At 36.0% G+C, this 18,552-nt stretch overlaps 1 protein-coding gene across 1 annotated transcript in view; it reads right to left on the bottom strand.

Annotated features, from left to right (window-relative positions):
* Positions 1-18,552, bottom strand: part of LOC102809421 (serine/threonine-protein kinase SMG1-like) — a 128,738-nt gene that overhangs the window by 31,272 nt on the left and 78,914 nt on the right. Inside the window, exons 52-61 of the mRNA XM_085502004.1 lie at positions 18,159-18,331; positions 16,585-16,670; positions 15,983-16,209; positions 13,715-13,813; positions 13,172-13,290; positions 11,684-11,758; positions 11,197-11,382; positions 8,486-8,858; positions 4,545-4,726; positions 4,007-4,257 (exon numbers count right to left, since the gene is read on the bottom strand). Coding sequence (XP_085358130.1) covers positions 4,007-4,257; positions 4,545-4,726; positions 8,486-8,858; positions 11,197-11,382; positions 11,684-11,758; positions 13,172-13,290; positions 13,715-13,813; positions 15,983-16,209; positions 16,585-16,670; positions 18,159-18,331 — 1,771 coding nt within the window. The remainder of the gene's footprint in view (positions 1-4,006; positions 4,258-4,544; positions 4,727-8,485; positions 8,859-11,196; positions 11,383-11,683; positions 11,759-13,171; positions 13,291-13,714; positions 13,814-15,982; positions 16,210-16,584; positions 16,671-18,158; positions 18,332-18,552) is intronic.

Genomic DNA, 18,552 nt, shown 5'->3' with positions numbered 1-18,552 from the left:
CAACTTCGGCGGGGGTTATTGCTATTATATTATACCAGTATATTGACAATTCGATAAAACTAGTAAAAAAAGAGTTTACTTTCATCTACTAAAAACTAATACAAACTAATTTTTATTCCACATGAAAAAGAAACATATCCACGTTGAATAGAGCAGCGTAAACACACAAATTAGCATAACAAAGGATGACCTTTCTGACCTTTTACTGACCTTCTACATGTAGTTCCTATATATGTAATATCAAAGCAATCCGACTTGCGGTTTTTAACAAGAAGTCGAAAATATCATTTTTTACCAAAAAATACAAAAATATTCACCAAAATTAGAGAATTAAAGATATCATTACAAAATAAACAAATCTGAGAGAGATCTACATGTAGTACCTATATATGTAATATCAAAGCAATCCGACTTGCGGTTTTTAACAAGAAGTCGAAAATATAATTTTTTACCAAAAATGATAAAGATATTCACTAAAATTAGAGAATTAAAGATATCATTACAAAATGAACAAATCTGAGAGAGGTCCACATGTAGTACCTATATATGTAATATCAAAGCAATTGGACTTGCGGTTTTTAACAAGAAGTCGAAAATATCATTTTTTACCAAAAAATACAAAAATATTCACCAAAATTAGAGAATTGAAGATATCATTACAAAATGAACAAATCTGAGAGAGGTCCACATGTAGTATCTATATATGTAATATCAAAGCAATCAGACTTGTGGTTTTTAACAAGAAGACAACAATATAATTTTTTACCAAAAATGATAAAGATATTCACTAAAATTAGAGAATTAAAGATATCATTACAAAATGAACAAATCTGAGAGAGGTCCACATGTAGTACCTATATATGTAATATCAAAGCAGTTGGACTTGCGGTTTTTAACAAGAAGTCGAAAATATCACTTTTTACCAAAAAATCCAAAAATATTCACCAAAATTAGAGAATTAAAGATATCATTACAAAATAAACAAATCTGAGAGAGATCTACATGTAGTACCTATATATGTAATATCAAAGCAATCCGACTTGCGGTTTTTAACAAGAAGTCGAAAATATCAATTTTTACCAAAAAATACAAAAATATTCACCAAAATTAGAGAATTAAAGATATCATTACAAAATAAACAAATCTGAGAGAGATCTACATGTAGTACCTATATATGTAATATCAAAGCAATCCGACTTGCGGTTTTTAACAAGAAGTCGAAAATATAATTTTTTACCAAAAATGATAAAGATATTCACTAAAATTAGAGAATTAAAGATATCATTACAAAATGAACAAATCTGAGAGAGGTCCACATGTAGTACCTATATATGTAATATCAAAGCAATTGGACTTGCGGTTTTTAACAAGAAGTCGAAAATATCATTTTTTACCAAAAAATACAAAAATATTCACCAAAATTAGAGAATTGAAGATATCATTACAAAATGAACAAATCTGAGAGAGGTCCACATGTAGTATCTATATATGCAATATCAAAGCAATCAGACTTGTGGTTTTTAACAAGAAGACAAAAATATAATTTTTTACCAAAAATGATAAAGATATTCACTAAAATTAGAGAATTAAAGATATCATTACAAAATGAACAAATCTGAGAGAGGTCCACATGTAGTATCTTTATATGCAATATCAAAGCAATTGGACTTGCGGTTTTTAACAAGAAGACAAAAATATAATTTTTTACCAAAAATTACAAAAATATTCACCAAAATCAGAGAATTGAAAATATCATGATGAAATGAACAAATCTAAGGTCTACCCAAGGTACATATACACGAAGTATCAAAGCATTCAGGCTTGTAGTTTTCAAGAAGAAGTCTAAAAAGTAAAACATTGACACGGACGACGACGGACAATCACTCATATGATAAGCTCCGCTCGACAAAGTCGACAGCGGAGCTAATATTAAACATTTAAGCAATAACCCCCGCCGAAGGCGGGTAATTTCGGCGGGTAATACCACGAGATATTGCACAATTCACGACATATATGCGGCTCGTGCATATATGGAGTGAATTGTGCAATATCAAGTGGTATACCCAACTTCGGCGGGGGTTATTGCTATTATATTATACCAGTATATTGACAATTCGATAAAACTAGTAAAAAAAGAGTTTACTTTCATCTACTAAAAACTAATACAAACTAATTTTTATTCCACATGAAAAAGAAACATATCCACGTTGAATAGAGCAGCGTAAACACACAAATTAGCATAACAAAGGATGACCTTTCTGACCTTTTACTGACGCACAACGCGATTTGAAATACAGGGTCGTGTACAGTTTGGATCATTTAAACAACGGATTTTCCACGTTTTAATTCCGGTTTTTGTACAATTTGGACTGTAATTTGCCCATTGAAAGTACAGTTGTGAAATAAACAGGTTTTGTGACTCATCATACTACTTGTAACTGTGGATATTTGACGTTCAGCGGTACTTGGTTCTACCGAAATTTGAGACGCGGCGGGACGCGGTGTATCATGTACGGCGACCGGCACAGCGACCTCAGTTCCAACATCTGACCTGGATACCTTTGGTATAACCAAAGTTTTGTGACAGTATGACTGACAAGTTTTGTCGTTGTTCTGGGGTAAGTTTGATGGTGTAAGATCGGATTTTCGCATCGTTTTTGTGACACGTACATGATATGCCTTGTCTCAACTCCGGCCGAAAGACTTTGCACGCCGTCGCTCTAATACAGTGGTTGGTGTACACTCAGCACAAATCTGTAGCTTTCGAAATTACCTTCATCATCTCCTGTAATTTATTTACCCATAGTGGAGAATTACAATACCATATATCGTCGTCGAATCCTGCATTGTCCCGTGTTTTTTGAAACAGATGGCAATTACCCAGGTGCACTGCCGCTACCGGACACCGGTTGTTATTGGTGGCATACATTTTTGCCTGTGACTCATAGTTTTTTGCATTTTTATGTCATTAAATCCCTCAATTATATCTTGTACTTAAAGATCATGTTTTCTTTGTTGGAAGTTCGCAATCCATCTCAAAGTAACAACACTGAGAACATAGCATTCTGACGTTCGTGTAAGGCACCTCACGGTGTTGAGGGACGGTGGTTTAGGTTTGTGTGGCGAACGACAATCACCCAACGACCGACGCTCACAACTTGGATCCCACCATTAACAAAAAGCAATATTATAGTTATATAACTTTTCAGATGTTTTTAATTCAGTATTTTTTTCAATATTCTTCCAAAATTCAACCACTATATTTCCCTAAAAATCAAATAATACCGATTTTATGTATTTCCATATTAAACCTGTAGTCAATTCATGTTCCAGGGCCACTTGGTTTAGCCGTGCATTATCAGCCAATATACCATGGATTGCATATGCAAATTTTGTGTTTGGACCAATCAAATCAATGGATTAACACCATCAATATACTGGTATAATATAATACCTCAATAACAATTAACCGGCCACAGCTGAAAAACTGACCAGACCTCAGGGAGGTTTTAAATCACCTATACTTAGAAGTCGTGTTAACATCAACAAGTCACAGCAAACGACATTATATCAAGCGAGGTCACTGAGATTAAATTTACAAGTAAAGGTTTGAAAGACAGTAATGTTGTCCATATACAGAGAAATAATGAAAACAACATGACCATCAATCGGCCAACTGAAATCAGATCTTAACAAATAATTGGCACTTGGAACCCAATATGTATTACCAGTATCAGTGTGAATAAAGTTTGATTGAATTCGGAGCAGTCATCTCAGTCACAGACATATTCAAGTTTTAGGCTTTAATGACTTTATCACCAAAATAAATGCCAATCAGCCAAATTTGATAACATCACAAAACAAAATATGTCTGACATCATTTATTGTCTTTGTACAATGTACCAAGTTTGAAAGAAATCGGTAAATGCATGTCTTAGAAATAGCTTCAGACAGACAAATGGAACCTAAATTAGTAACCAGTAAAGAGACCAACTAAATTACGTACCTAGCCAAGTCTTGTTTCTTCCAGGATGTATCATGTGAGCTGGTTAGTGCACTAGCCTGGCTAAGATGTCCAGGTGAAAAGATAGACTTCTGTATACATGTATCCACAGACTTCTTACACATCTCCTCAATGGATACTTTACAATCAACACCAATGTCTTTAGAGTTAACTTCGGCCACAACATCCAATCCTAACCCTTCAATGTACAGACAGATGGTATAACCCAACGCTTGAGATGGTAAGCCAGTCAGCTGCACAAATAAATATACATGTACAAGTTTGAAAACAATCACAAAATGAACAATTATAACAAGAAAATATTGGAAACTGCGAGATAATATAATGCTCAAGATATAAAAGTATAAAATATTTATTTAAGACATATGTCATGTCACTGTTGTCAGGTTTAATTCAGCCATAATTAAAACCTTAGGTCACATGTACAATGTAGGACACATAAGGGCCACAGCACAGTGTCGCAGTGTTTTATTTTATGTGAATGGCCTGATAAATGTTACATCTGACCGAGAGAGCTTACCTGTCCTCTGACAAAGTCTGCAATAAACCTTTTGATAGGTTTGGATAAATCACCATCTCTATACATATTAACTGTCATATCTTGTACACTGCCTGCAGATAGGCTATGTATGGATGTTGACTGACCATTCATCATTATAGTATTGCAACCATTATGCATGGAATATGTATGGTTACAATCATCTGTAGTGAAATAATGTATTTCATTGGTTGGTTTCAAATATATGTTTGAAGATTCATTACAACCCAAAAATTCCTTGCATTCCATAGTACTGTAAAATACTGAAAATATTTTGGCTGGTTTTTTTATGAAGTTAATATTTACTGATTTTTGATAAGTTGAATGTACAGTACTCATTCCGCCCAACCTCCCGCTTTTATCACTTTTTTTCCCGACCGCTTATCGCTTAATTTTCGACCGCTCGCTCCTTTCCGACCGGAAACCGACCGCTTTTTTTCCGCTCGCTCGCGTTCGCTTTTGTTCGCTCGCTCGCTTGCTTTTGTTCGCTCGCTCGCTCCTGCTATGGCTGGCTTCTGAAACATCGTCCGCTTGCCAATCGACCGCTGGAGTAACAATGATCGTACATTGTATGTATAAACTTAAGTTTGTATTCGTAATAAATTTAAGTTTTAATGACGATTCAAAACACAACGCCTATTGCTTCTCTGTTTTGAAACAAAGACGCCTTCAAATCACTTGACACATTGTAACATTTGCTACGCAAGTCCATGGAACTATAAACCCCGGTTTATAGTTCCATGGCAAGTCGAACTGTGACCTGTATTTACGTCCTAGTGTGTGTAGTTCAAGCATCTATATAACTGGTCAATCGCGATATGTATTGAGTACTAGTATTTGTGTGTTGTGTGTATGTTTCTGTGTGTGATTTTGACTAAATTTATTCCGAGCGGCGCTCAAAATAATTTGACACTTTATTTGCGAACGCAACTCACACTATGACCCTTACTCAATTTGCATAAGTAATACGAATGCTCTAGCTCAGAAAATCTATTGGTTAACTTTTGTTCGTGTCTGTGTGCGCAAAACAAAACTGCACATATAATTATCGCATAGCTGAATTTCTACAAATCAATTGGACTTAAACTACTAGTATAATGACTGTGACGATTAATCGCTTGTCTGAGTACATGCGGCGACGAATTATTGGATTGGCAGCAGCCGGACGAAAAATGAAAAAGATCCCGGAACAGTTAATTTGTTGAGGAAAACAAAACAAGCGCAGCCAGTTATACATTTTGAAAACAAAAAAATACAAAATAAACGCAATCAGAGGCGCCGACCACGCGCGTTGGAAATAAATAAAACGTGTTGTGACAGTCTCACCAAACCCTTTCACTCGCGCAATATAATTATGTTATTTCCCAAAGCACTTATATTTAATACATTGACGAAAAACACCGCAAGAAAAATGTAAATCAGGCTTGTAATTACTAGTAACTCTACTCGAACGCAATGTTGATCACTGTAAAAGTGGATAAATTCGAACCGTCATCAAATTCAAAATTCAAGCGATCTCGTTGGATGTCAAAAATAAACTCGATGTTTAGAAAGACAAAAACAACAACATATTAGAGTGCAAAAAAAGTTAGCAGCAAAGTACGAGAAGTGCATGTGGGAAAGCGATGAGTGAACTCGAGGAAAATTATGCTGATGTGAGAACAAGCCATATACCCGCGGAGTACTCGCTAAAACATCGAGAAAATGTGCCATTTCAAAGGGCACCCTTACAAATAATGTCTGCGATTGTGTGAACATGATAACGTGCAAACAAGGAACAGATCTCGTGGTCCACCAAGGAAACTTAGCGATGATGCAGTTTTAGATGTATACGGCTGTTGAAAACAGAGACTCCTTCGATCTCATATTAGCAGGTTCACGTTGATGTATCATTTTCAACTATTACCAACAACGCTATGATAATAAAGACATTGTGAATTTTTTTTGTTTTTTGTAATATTCGTGTGTAATCAGTAATTATGAAAAAAAATTATGGGTACATATGGAATACATTTCGTTATGAATTATTCCTAATATCAATTTCTAAATTATCTTGTCAAAATCAGTTATTTTTCCAGGGTTTTTCCCCCAAAACGAAAGAATTTCATAATGTCGGGACCGAGAAGTTTTTTTATTATTTATTGGGAACGGAAAGTCTTTATCGTAGTGCTTCGCCTCGGTTGACAATGAGCTCTTCGGGTTGCTAAAACTGTTTGTCCACCTCTGTTGGGGTGAACATTTGTATTATTATACTGAATAAATCTTAGAACAGAATTGGTGGCACTCAATCATGGCAATCTTCCAGGTCATCATTAGAAAGATTTTCGGAGGCAAATTTAATCTTGAAGGATCGCAGGAAATTGACCCTTACCGATTCATATTTATGAATTAATCGGGATTCAGGTACCATAGTGTTTGTAACAGAAAAAAAAAACGCTTTCACGTGGGATTTTTCATGCAAACGTTGTGAATGTTTCCCCGACACTGATTCCTTTTTAACTTTTGATTGTTCTAAGTCGCGGCAAACCCTGCTCATGACCAGAGACGTCGTCGAGACGCAGGTGCGATTCCTCTTAGCAACGCGTTCTATTTATTTCAAAAGCGTGTGGTCGACGCCTTTGATTGCGTTTATTTTGTTTTTTTATTCATGTACTCTATCACTGGCAGCGTTTGTTTTGTCGCGACTCACAACTTAATGTCCAAGCTGACTTTGTTTTGGCTGTAAGTGAACTACGTACAGCTCATGAAAGTATTTCGCCCAGAGTTCGCAAAAAACTGAATACCCTGCAAAATTTGAATCTTCTATTTTATAACGAGACATTGGGCGCAAAAATAAAAACCATAATTGTAATTCAACAAGTTTATGTAACGTGTTAGTCCGCTTGCCAGCCGCCTAGTTAAAAAACGCGATCTCCATTGATGTCGGCTTCGACAACTTCGGACAAGTAAGGTGGGCGCTGGCCGACATTACATTTGCAAGTATTGTATTTGTTTGACAAATTGTACACTACTGTCATTCTATAACAATCGATTGGTCGTTTTTTTCAGTCTTACTATTCCTGCAGATATTCTTCAATTGTTATAGGTGCCATAGATTTACATAACTACAACTTGACCCGTGTTAAACCCAAACCATGCGTGCATGACAACCGTCACCCTACACACGGTTACTCAATGAATACCGTACTCTACAGTAGACAATTTTCGCTCTCCACCAAAAATTGAATGGTTTTATTTCATATTAGTTGTGTCTGTGTCAGTGTCGTATTTGATTTCACATGTTTGGTTCGATCTTGTTTATGGTGGACATTATTACTACGCTTATGTATTATTACCAATTTTATACGGCCGTGTGATCCACCGTATTTTTTCAACGGTCGTTCTATAAATTTTTGATTAACATCATAACAACAAAAATGACACACTTGTACATGAAACAGTAGGTAATGAACTGTAAATGCGGGCGGTTGCGCTGTCAGGCGAGCGATTGCGCGAGCGGATACTTCCGGATTTGCGCGGTCGAAAAAAAGCGGAAATTACGCGGTCGAATTGAACAAAGCGAGCGAAAAAAAAAGCGATCGAAATCCGGAAGCGGGCGGGAGGTTGGGCGAAATGTGTACTGTAAATCATCAGGCTATTTTCACTAGATTTTATTTTCAATCTTTTGGAAAAAATAGCAAAAATTAATTCAAATGAAAATAAAGTAATTTACAGTATGTGTTAATTGACCATTGTCCTTTAGACAGATGACCTTTGGGAAAAATTCAGTGAATTTTATGTTTTTGTCCCTGATTACAGACTTTTATGTTTTTGTCCCTGATTACAGACTTTTATGTTTAAAAACAAATTAGTATTTTTCTGATGCGGTTGGATGAGGAACAGTTCAATACTGTTTAGAATCTTGACAGTAAATATTTGTTTACCTTTGAAACTCATGGTGTATTGTTTACACAAGGTGAAGAAATCCTGGATGGCCTGTAACCGCTTAATAAAGAAGATATCTGTCAAGATCTGCCGAGTAGCATCTGTGAAGATGTAACACTGCAATGATCTGGCTTCCCTGATCACATCAACTTTGTTCCACTGTGTAGCAATGTTCAGCTGATTGAATGAGTCTAGTAACTCATAGAATATAGAATCCAGTTGAGTGAAAAGACCATTGAAACCTGACAGTAACATCTGTCCTGCAGTCATATCTGCTGTTGATACCTCTGTCTTGGTGGAAGACATTGGCATGATTATATGTTGGAACTTGTCTCGTAGTAAATTGATCACTTCACATATTGCATAGTTAACCTATTATTATATATATAAAAAAAAGGATTTATGAAACACTGCTTGAGAAGTTTCATTGGGACACCGCTTAATGATTATTTGAAGGGCATTACCTGAGATGCTTTGATAAAGAAATTTAGAAACACTGCTTGAGAAGTTTTCTATGGGACACTGCTTGAGAAGTTTACTACGGGACACTGCTTGAGAAGTTTTCTTAGGACACTGCTTGAGAAGTTTTCCATGGGACACTGCTTGAGAAGTTTTCTATGGGGACACTGCTTGAGAAGTTTTCTATGCGGACACTGCTTGAGAAGTTTTCTATGGGGACACTGCTTGAGAAGTTTAAAAGGGGACACTGCTTGAGGAGTTTACTATGGGACACTGCTTGAGGAATTTACTATGGGACACTGCTTGAAGAGTTTACTATGGGACACTGCTTGAGGAGTTTACTATAGGACACTGCTTGAGGAGTTTACTATGGGACACTGCTTGAGGAATTTACTATGGGACACTGCTTGAAGAGTTTTCTATGGGACACTGCTTGAAGAGTTTACTATGGGACACTGCTTGAGGAGTTTACTATGGGACACTGCTTGAAGAGTTTACTATGGGGAACTGCTTGAAGAGTTTACTATGGGACACTGCTTGAAGAGTTTACTATGGGACACTGCTTGAAGAGTTTACTATGGGGAACTGCTTGAGGAATTTACTATGGAACACTGCTTGAAGAGTTTTCTATGGGACACTGCTTGAGGAGTTTACTATGGGACACTGCTTGAAGAGTTTACTATGGGACACTGCTTGAAGAGTTTACTATGGGGAACTGCTTGAGGAATTTACTATGGAACACTGCTTGAAGAGTTTTCTATGGGACACTGCTTGAAGAGTTTACTATGGAACACTGCTTGAAGAGTTTACTATGGAACACTGCTTGAGGAATTTACTATGGAACACTGCTTGAAAAGTTTACTATGGGGCACTGCACAAGAATTTACTATGGAACACTGCTTCAGGAGTTTACTATGGGACACTGCTTGAGGAGTTTACTATGGGACACTGCTTGAGGAGTTTACTATGGGACACTGCTTGAGGAGTTTACTATGGGACACTGCCTGAGGAGTTTACTATGGGACACTGCTTGAGGAGTTTACTATGGGACACTGCTTGAGGAATTTACTATGGGACACTGCTTGAGGAGTTTACTATGGAACACTGCTTGAGGAGTTTTGTATGGGACACTGCTTGAAGAGTTTACTATGGGACACTGCTTGAAGAGTTTACTATGGGGCATTGCTTGAGGAATTTACTATGGAACACTGCTTGAAAAGTTTACTATGGGGCACTGCACAAGAATTTACTATGGAACACTGCTTGAGGAGTCTACTATGGGACACTGCTTGAGGAGTCTACTATGGGACACTGCTTGAGGAGTTTACTATGGGACACTGCTTGAGGAGTTTACTATGGGACACTGCTTGAGGAGTTTACTATGGAACACTGCTTGAGGAGTTTACTATGGAACACTGCTTGAGACGTTTACAATGGGACACTGCTTGAGGAATTTACTATGGGACACTGCTTGAAGAGTTTACTATGGGACACTGCTTGAAGAGTTTACTATGGGACACTGCTTGAGGAGTTTACCATGGGACACTGCCTGAGGAGTTTACCATGGGACACTGCCTGAGGAGTTTACCATGGGACACTGCCTGAGGAGTTTACCATGGGACACTGCCTGAGGAGTTTACTATGGGACACTGCCTGAGGAGTTTACTATGGGACACTGCCTGAGGAGTTTACTATGGGACACTGCCTGAGGAGTTTACCATGGGACACTGCCTGAGGAGTTTACCATGGGACACTGCCTGAGGAGTTTACCATGGGATACTGCCTGAGGAGTTCACCATGGGATACTGCCTGAGGAGTTCACCATGGGACACTGCCTGAGGAGTTTACTATGGGACACTGCCTGAGGAGTTTACTATGGGACACTGCCTGAGGAGTTTACTATGGGACACTGCCTGAGGAGTTTACTATGGGACACTGCCTGAGGAGTTTACTATGGGACACTGCATGAGGAGTTTACTATGGGACACTGCCTGAGGAGTTCACCATGGGACACTGCCTGAGGAGTTTACTATGGGACACTGCCTGAGGAGTTTACTATGGGACACTGCCTGAGGAGTTTACTATGGGACACTGCCTGAGGAGTTTACTATGGGACACTGCATGAGGAGTTTACTATGGGACACTGCCTGAGGAGTTTACTATGGGACACTGCATGAGGAGTTTACTATGGGACACTGCCTGAGGACACTGCTTGAAGAGTTGAGGACACTACTTCCTGTATGGCACTTACATCCATTCCCAATGTTAAATTCTGGAGATTTAATTCAAGTTGCTGTAATATTCCTTCTAATGGTAATCCATAATCCACACATATATCTTCCAAAGCACTGATGCATGTCAATACTGTTGCCTCCTCACATTGAATGGTTTTCACTGCTTCAGGCAATATGATACTACGGAAATTAGTATTCAGCTCCTAGACAAAACAATAGTCACCATTTCATTCATTTATTCAGTATTGCAATAAAACTTGAATTTTGTTAACTGTATACTACAGCATCATGGTGTTCCAGCCTTGGTGCACATAGTCAACATATTTTAAAAATGATAGTGCACTCTGAACAGGAATATATCATGACCAACTAAACAAACACACACAAGTTTAACAAATCTGATCCAGAAAAGACACCAGTCTGCAGGCTGCATACACAGTGGTAAGATTACCAATTGCCATTATCTCTGGTTAAACATAAGAATGACATGTAGGATAGCCTTACCTGCAATGCAATGTATACCTTGTTGGCATATTTCACTGTATTTATAATATGCTGAACATCTTCAGACATTGGAATCTAGAACAAACCAAGCAGAAAAGAAATAAGTTACTCATTAAAAAAAATTGAAGAAATTAAAATAACCCCGAAAAAAAGCAAAAATGCAAAATAATGGTTTCCAACCAGTGATGTTTCAGTCAAGTCAATGCATATTTGCAAAGCAGAATAAACAAGCAGCCTATCGGCTGAGATAGCTCCGCTGTTAGCAATGCACATTTCAATTAAAGAACTGAAGACATCATTAGAAAATGAACAATATGAATAGTATCAAAGCAATCGGACTTACAGTTTTTAACAAGAAGTCGAAAATATCACTTTTTACCAAAAATTACAAAAATATTCACCAAAATAAATAGAGAATTGAAGATATCATCACAAAACAAACAAATCTGAGAGAGGTCCACATGTAGTACCTATATATGTAATATCAAAGCAATCGGACTTACAGTTTTCAACAAGAAGTCGAAAATATCACTTTTTACCAAAAATGACAAAAATATTCACCAAAATTAGAGAACTGAAGATATCATCACAAAATGAACAAATCTGAGAAAGGTCTACATGTAGTATCTATATATGTAATATCAAAGCAATTGAACTTTTGGTTTTTAACAAGAAGTCGAAAATATCACTTTTTACCAAAAATTACAAAAATATTCACCAAAATTAGAGAATTGAAGATATCATCACGAAATGAACAAATCTGAGAGAGGTCCACATGTAGTACCTATATATGTAGTATCAAAGCAATTGGACTTGCGGTTTTTAACAAGAAGTCGAAAATATCACTTTTTACCAAAAATGACAAAAATATTCACCAAAATTAGAGAATTAAAGATATCATTACAAAATGAACAAATCTGAGAGAGGTCCACATGTAGTACCTATATATGTAATATCAAAGCAATTGCACTTGCGGTTTTTAACAAGAAGTCGAAAATATCACTTTTTACCAAAAATGACAAAAATATCACCAAAATTAGGGAATTGAAGATATCAACATGAAATGAACAAACCTCAGAGAGGTCTACCCAAGGTACATATACACCAAGTATCAAAGCATTCAGGCTTGTAGTTTTCAAGAAGAAGTCGAAAAAGTAAAACATTGACACGGACGATGACGACGGACAATCACTCATATGATAAGCTTCGCTCGACAAAGTCGACAGCGGAGCTAACAAAAAACTGATTAGCAAACAAAGCAGAACAAACGAGTGTTAGGATTTAGCTTTGCATTGACATAACTACATGTTGATCTATTGCTGGAATAATCAGATTAACCAAACAGTAACTAATATAATAGTCATAGTCACTTTACAGTGTTATGTTTGCTATCATTGTATCAATACATTGTACTGCTTTGAAATTGTTTAGTATACATCCTTAACTATGACAGCCTACTACAACATGGTTAGAAGTGATTTGACTAACCAGAGGATGTTCTTGCAATAGACCAACCAGGTGAGACACATTGCCACTCATGCTGCACAATTCTTCTAGAAACCAACTACCATCTCTGGAAGTCAAATCCATCAAACGATCACCAGCACCTAGAAAAGTCAGACAACATTCTTTTAATAAAGCAGAAATTATGAATCTCTGGTAAGGGGAATATTCAGTGCTCTCACTATAGCATGCCATAAACATGTCTTATTGCGACTAAAATGAGATCAATTACTGGACATTGCTATGATCACTCGCAAATGATATTCTAGGCTGAATCATGTTTTGTGATATATTTGAGATGATATAAATGTCAATGTTGTCGCTCATTTTGGCTTGCTATTTATTTTTTGAGGAATTTTATTTGCAAATGCTTTATAATTATGGCTACAGCATTTACTGTAATATTCACTCCTTCAAATGTGTCAGAAAATAGTTCCAAACCCCAATATCATCAAAGAATGCAATTTATACTTTGTACATCCTTATTCTCAGAGCAGCCTGTAACAATATGAGAAGAGAGTACCATACCAGAAGCTGCTCCTTCCATCATTAAGGCCCTTCTATTCAAAGCACATAATGCAGTCACTGTTACGGATGTCAGACTTGTAACACCACTTACTCCATTTTCTGAAATAAAACATACATAAATGTATGGTAGTTATATTGTTTTCATTTAGTAGCATATACTGTAGTAGCACATTCAAACTGCATCACTAAATTTACCACTACAAATCTCACAAGACAAATTCTCACAAATTTCAAGAGCAGAAAAAATTGTGTCAAACTCCAAAATTATGTTTACAGAATTACACAGAGCAATTAGGGGAAGAGGGAAAAGGGAAAAGTAATATGGCCAAAAAGAAAGATGGCTGCAGGTCTGTTGTCTTTTATCTATTCACAAATTAAATTGTTATGGACATGTATAACTACATGCATAGTATACATATATGCAATCAAATCGGATATGAACTCACTGGTCATAAGACCAGGGTCCTTTATTTCTGAATGAATTGCAGTGTATAATCAGTAATTGAGACTGAATAATAGACTAATCTAATCGTGTCAAAAATCAAATGATTTATTAAATGATTTCTAAATCTGCAATCTAGTATATCGTCACAAACTTGATATTTCTATTTTTAATTTTTGTATTCAAACTCAAGTTAGGTGCACGTCTCCAGTATTATGATCCTGAGCCCGCTTAACTTTTATTGTGTTACCCAATGACACTCTTTCTAACAATGTTTTCATGGCAGGAAATAAATTCAAAATTTAACGAAAAAGAAGCACAAGTCAAACAAGTACCAAATGACTAACATACATTGTATGTTTGAGAATATACAAACTTGGATTGTCAGTTAAAGTTTACTCACACTCGTATAGTCATGATCTATTGTACAAGCTATTATGTATCTCAGGAGGAAATCTTGCCATTCATGAATTTATTTGCCATCAGACTCATTCATGTTATACTAATTGATACATGTAATTTTTTTGATTCATTATTTTGATTTTTTTGACTAGGAACATTTAATTCAATCTTTGGAAGATAATCCTACAAATAAACATAGGTGTGTATTATAATGAATGTGACATACAGTATTTGTCTTCAATTAGGTGCCACTTTGTTACACTTTCATTTCATACTGGTGCTTATTTGTGGTTAAATTTGGGAAACTTTGTTTCAAACGGCGCTTATTTTAAGCACTTCAAGTTCTAGTACCAGTAACTGTGTTTCAAGCCATTGTTCTTGGTCCATTCTGGTAATACATTATTGGCAATATTTTACATTACAGTCTGACGCTTAGTCACTGTAGCCTTTATTTTAAATACTAAGTAAATGACCTGTTTTCAGACAGTCTAGAAAGTTATACAAAAAGTATCATCCTTTAGAAAACATTCACAGTTTGCCGTATGATCAACAGAAAAATAAAACAAACACAAATGCATCGCTTAGTGGTAATTATAATAACGTACAAAAAATAAAATGCAAGTAAAATTCAACTTAATTTCATCGTAAGGGAATGATTTCGGTCGCATGTAAACACTTGATGCGATACGATATCCGCCATACTTCCTGTGTAGGAGTTGACCTGATAGGTCAAGTCGTTAATTAACCAATCAAAATGCTGGATGATGCCAACGTGATCAAATTACCATAGCTCATTTAAATAATGTACGTCAACACGTCGCCATTGTTCGCGATTTTTTGGCTTTGATTTTGGTGGGAAAACGGCATCATTTTTTTTTCAAATCAAGAAATTGGTTATTTCTGGAAAGTTAAACTGAGCATTTAAAGAATAATTTAACATTGTTTACTGTGATAACAGCTCATTTGAAACAAAACATTTTCGCGTAGTTTTAATTTCATGTTTATGGACTTACTGCGAAATTCGCTAAATTAAAAACCACACGAATATTTTCTACTTCTACAGTAGACCAAAGAGACATTTCTAATTTCTAAAAAATTTTTAGGAAAAAAAAAATATTTTGCATAAAAACCAATCGTACAGTAGCAGTAACCGGTAGTCGATCCGCCGGCGCACAATTCACGATCATGCGTGGCAAAATTTCAACTCTGCCTGGCGATTTATTGGGGTGTAAAATACGATGTTTTCGCGGCACTTGAAGGTGGTGCTTAACTGAAGACAAATACGGTAATGAGACTACACATGGGTACTAAGATATAGTTGTATGGCCAAAAAGGAAGATTCCCAGCAGAACAATATGTTTGATCCTGATCATGAAAACTGTGAAGAATCACTATCTTCAGAACATTTAGTGAAAACCACATACCTTTGACAAATTTCTTTACAGAAGCAGCTGTTTCTTTGACACCAGCAGTGAGAATAGATGTCTCTGTATTGTCCTGTGCCCGTCTCTCTATCACTTTCATTAACGCTATGTTGTCATCAGAGAGGATCTTCTGTAGTTTGAGTTCCGTGGCAAACACTCTCTTTATTTTATCAGGTTTGTTGCCACTCCCATACTTCTCTTCAAACATCGCAAACACCGACTTACACCTGAAACAGACATTGCTTCATATTGAGAATAATTTAAAACCAAAATTAGATTATTCATTCAATGCATACAAATACAGATTTATTGGATGGCAAATAATGGGTTACAGAGGCCAAATTGTTAATGATGATAACAATAATGATGACAACAATTGTTTACCTTCTGTAATTTGTGGCATCACAGAACAAGACAAAAGATAAATGGGGGAAACATGTTTTAGGTGGGGATGCTAGAGAACAGGAAAGAGCCACATGTAGTATGTATGTCAACAGAATATAGTGGAGATATTTGGAGACATGGACATAGGGGGTTTACTGAGGAATGAAATGATTATATCAATATAAAATAAAGTAGTGTTCATTCAGAGACTGACTTACATTTCTGATGTGAAGTTACAAACCAGTTCCTGTAACCAATTCTGCCAGTCATAACATCTATTCTGATTCACATAGGAACTTGGAAACTACATGGAGTAAAAAAAAAATAATGTCAGTCAGGGAGTATTTCAAGGAATTCATGGATAAACATATTACATTACAATTTAGCAAAAATGTCCTTGCTACATAGCGCCTACCATCTATTTGATCTAAACACAAGGATGACCTAGTTACCAGAGTTTAGACGATATATTTTATATATAAGAAGCAAAATGTAACCTCATTACAAATTCATTCAGTCAACCAATACCATGGTCAATCTAAGTACAGATCTTAGTCAATTTGAAACACATCAATCAATAAATATGCATATGTTATAAACATTTTCAATTGTAAATATCATGCATAACAAACAGGCTCTCGACTGAGATAGCTCCGCTGTTTGCAAAGCACATTTCATTATTTGTCGTTTTAACAAGAAGTCGAAAATATCACTATGTACTAAAATTGACAAAAATATTCATCAAAATTAGAGAACTGAAGATATCATTAGAAAATAAACAATATGTACAGTATCAAAGCAATTGGACTTGCGGTTTTTAACAAAAAGTCGAAAATATCACTTTTTACCAAAAATGACAAAAATAAAATTGGAGAATTTAAGATATCATCATGAAATGAACAAATCTGAGAGAGGGCTACCTGAGGTACCTATATGTATACCAGTAGTATCAAAGCAATCAGACTTGTCGTTTTAACAAGTCAAAAATATTACTATGTACCAAAAATGACAAAAATGTTCATCAAAATTAGAGAATTGAAGATATCATCACAAAATGAACAAATCTGAGAGAGGTCAACATGTAGTACTTACATATGTAATATCTAAGCAATCGGACTTGCAGTTTTTAACAAGAAGTCGAAAATATCACTTTTTACCAAAAATGACAAAAATAAAATTGGAGAATTTAAGATATCATCACAAAATGAATAAATCTGAGAGAGATCCACCCAAGATACCTACATACCTAGTATCAAAGCATTTGGGCAAGCAGTTTTCAAGAAGAAGTCGAAAATAGCATTTTTGACCAAAAATGACAAAAATATTGGCTATAAATAAGACAATTAAACATATCGACACGAAATGAACAAATGTGAGAGAGAACTACCCAAGGTACCTTCCTAGAAAGTTTCACAGCTCAACAGTTTGTGGTTTTTAAGAAGAAGTTGAAAATGTAAAGTTGACGACAACAATGGACAATCAGTAATACTACAAGCTTCGCCTGACTTCGTCGACAGCGGAGCTAAAAAGGTAAAAAAGTTGACGACAGACGACATACTACATAGGCCGGACAATCAGTGAGCTCCGTGTTGTCGACTTTGTCGTCAGCGGAGCTAAAAAAGCAAGTATAGCATTAGGCAGAGTACACTAGGCCACTTAATTTAATGAGGCAGTTCAACATTTTGTAGCAGTCATTCCAATGGTTTGACTTTTGTAAATGTCGTTAAATCACTAAATTACAAACTTGTATCAAAAATTGAACAATGTACATAATATGAATGCTGGTACTAACCTGGGAAGCAATAGTACTATAGCTATGTAATACTTCTAAACACCCTCTCAACATTTGCTGTCTTTGGTGAATGAGATTAGACAGTTCACTTTCTACTTGTTCACATTGTATCACAGTCTGTGCCTGGCCTGCATTCTGTAAGAACTCAGTAGCATGTACATAGCTTGCAACACCTGCCAAATAATAATCAGAAAATACTTCATTACAAAACAGCTTTTTCTTCTGATTGTACAATTCTTTCAAGTATTTCAAGTATTTTTGAACCATGTCAAGACTTCTTTGATGGTATATGAACATTACTACAGGAAACATTAGGATTAGTGTTGAACCAAAATTAAAGCCGCAAGCGGCATAAGCGGGCCCCAAGCTAACAGGATTCTGTTTCATAATTAAT

This window comes from Saccoglossus kowalevskii, chromosome 8, assembly GCF_978046115.1.
Source record: "Saccoglossus kowalevskii chromosome 8, keSacKowa6.1, whole genome shotgun sequence".
Classification (NCBI taxonomy): domain Eukaryota; kingdom Metazoa; phylum Hemichordata; class Enteropneusta; family Harrimaniidae; genus Saccoglossus; species Saccoglossus kowalevskii.
The sequence above is the reverse complement of the archived record's forward strand: the minus strand, read 5'-3'. Positions and strand labels throughout refer to the sequence as shown.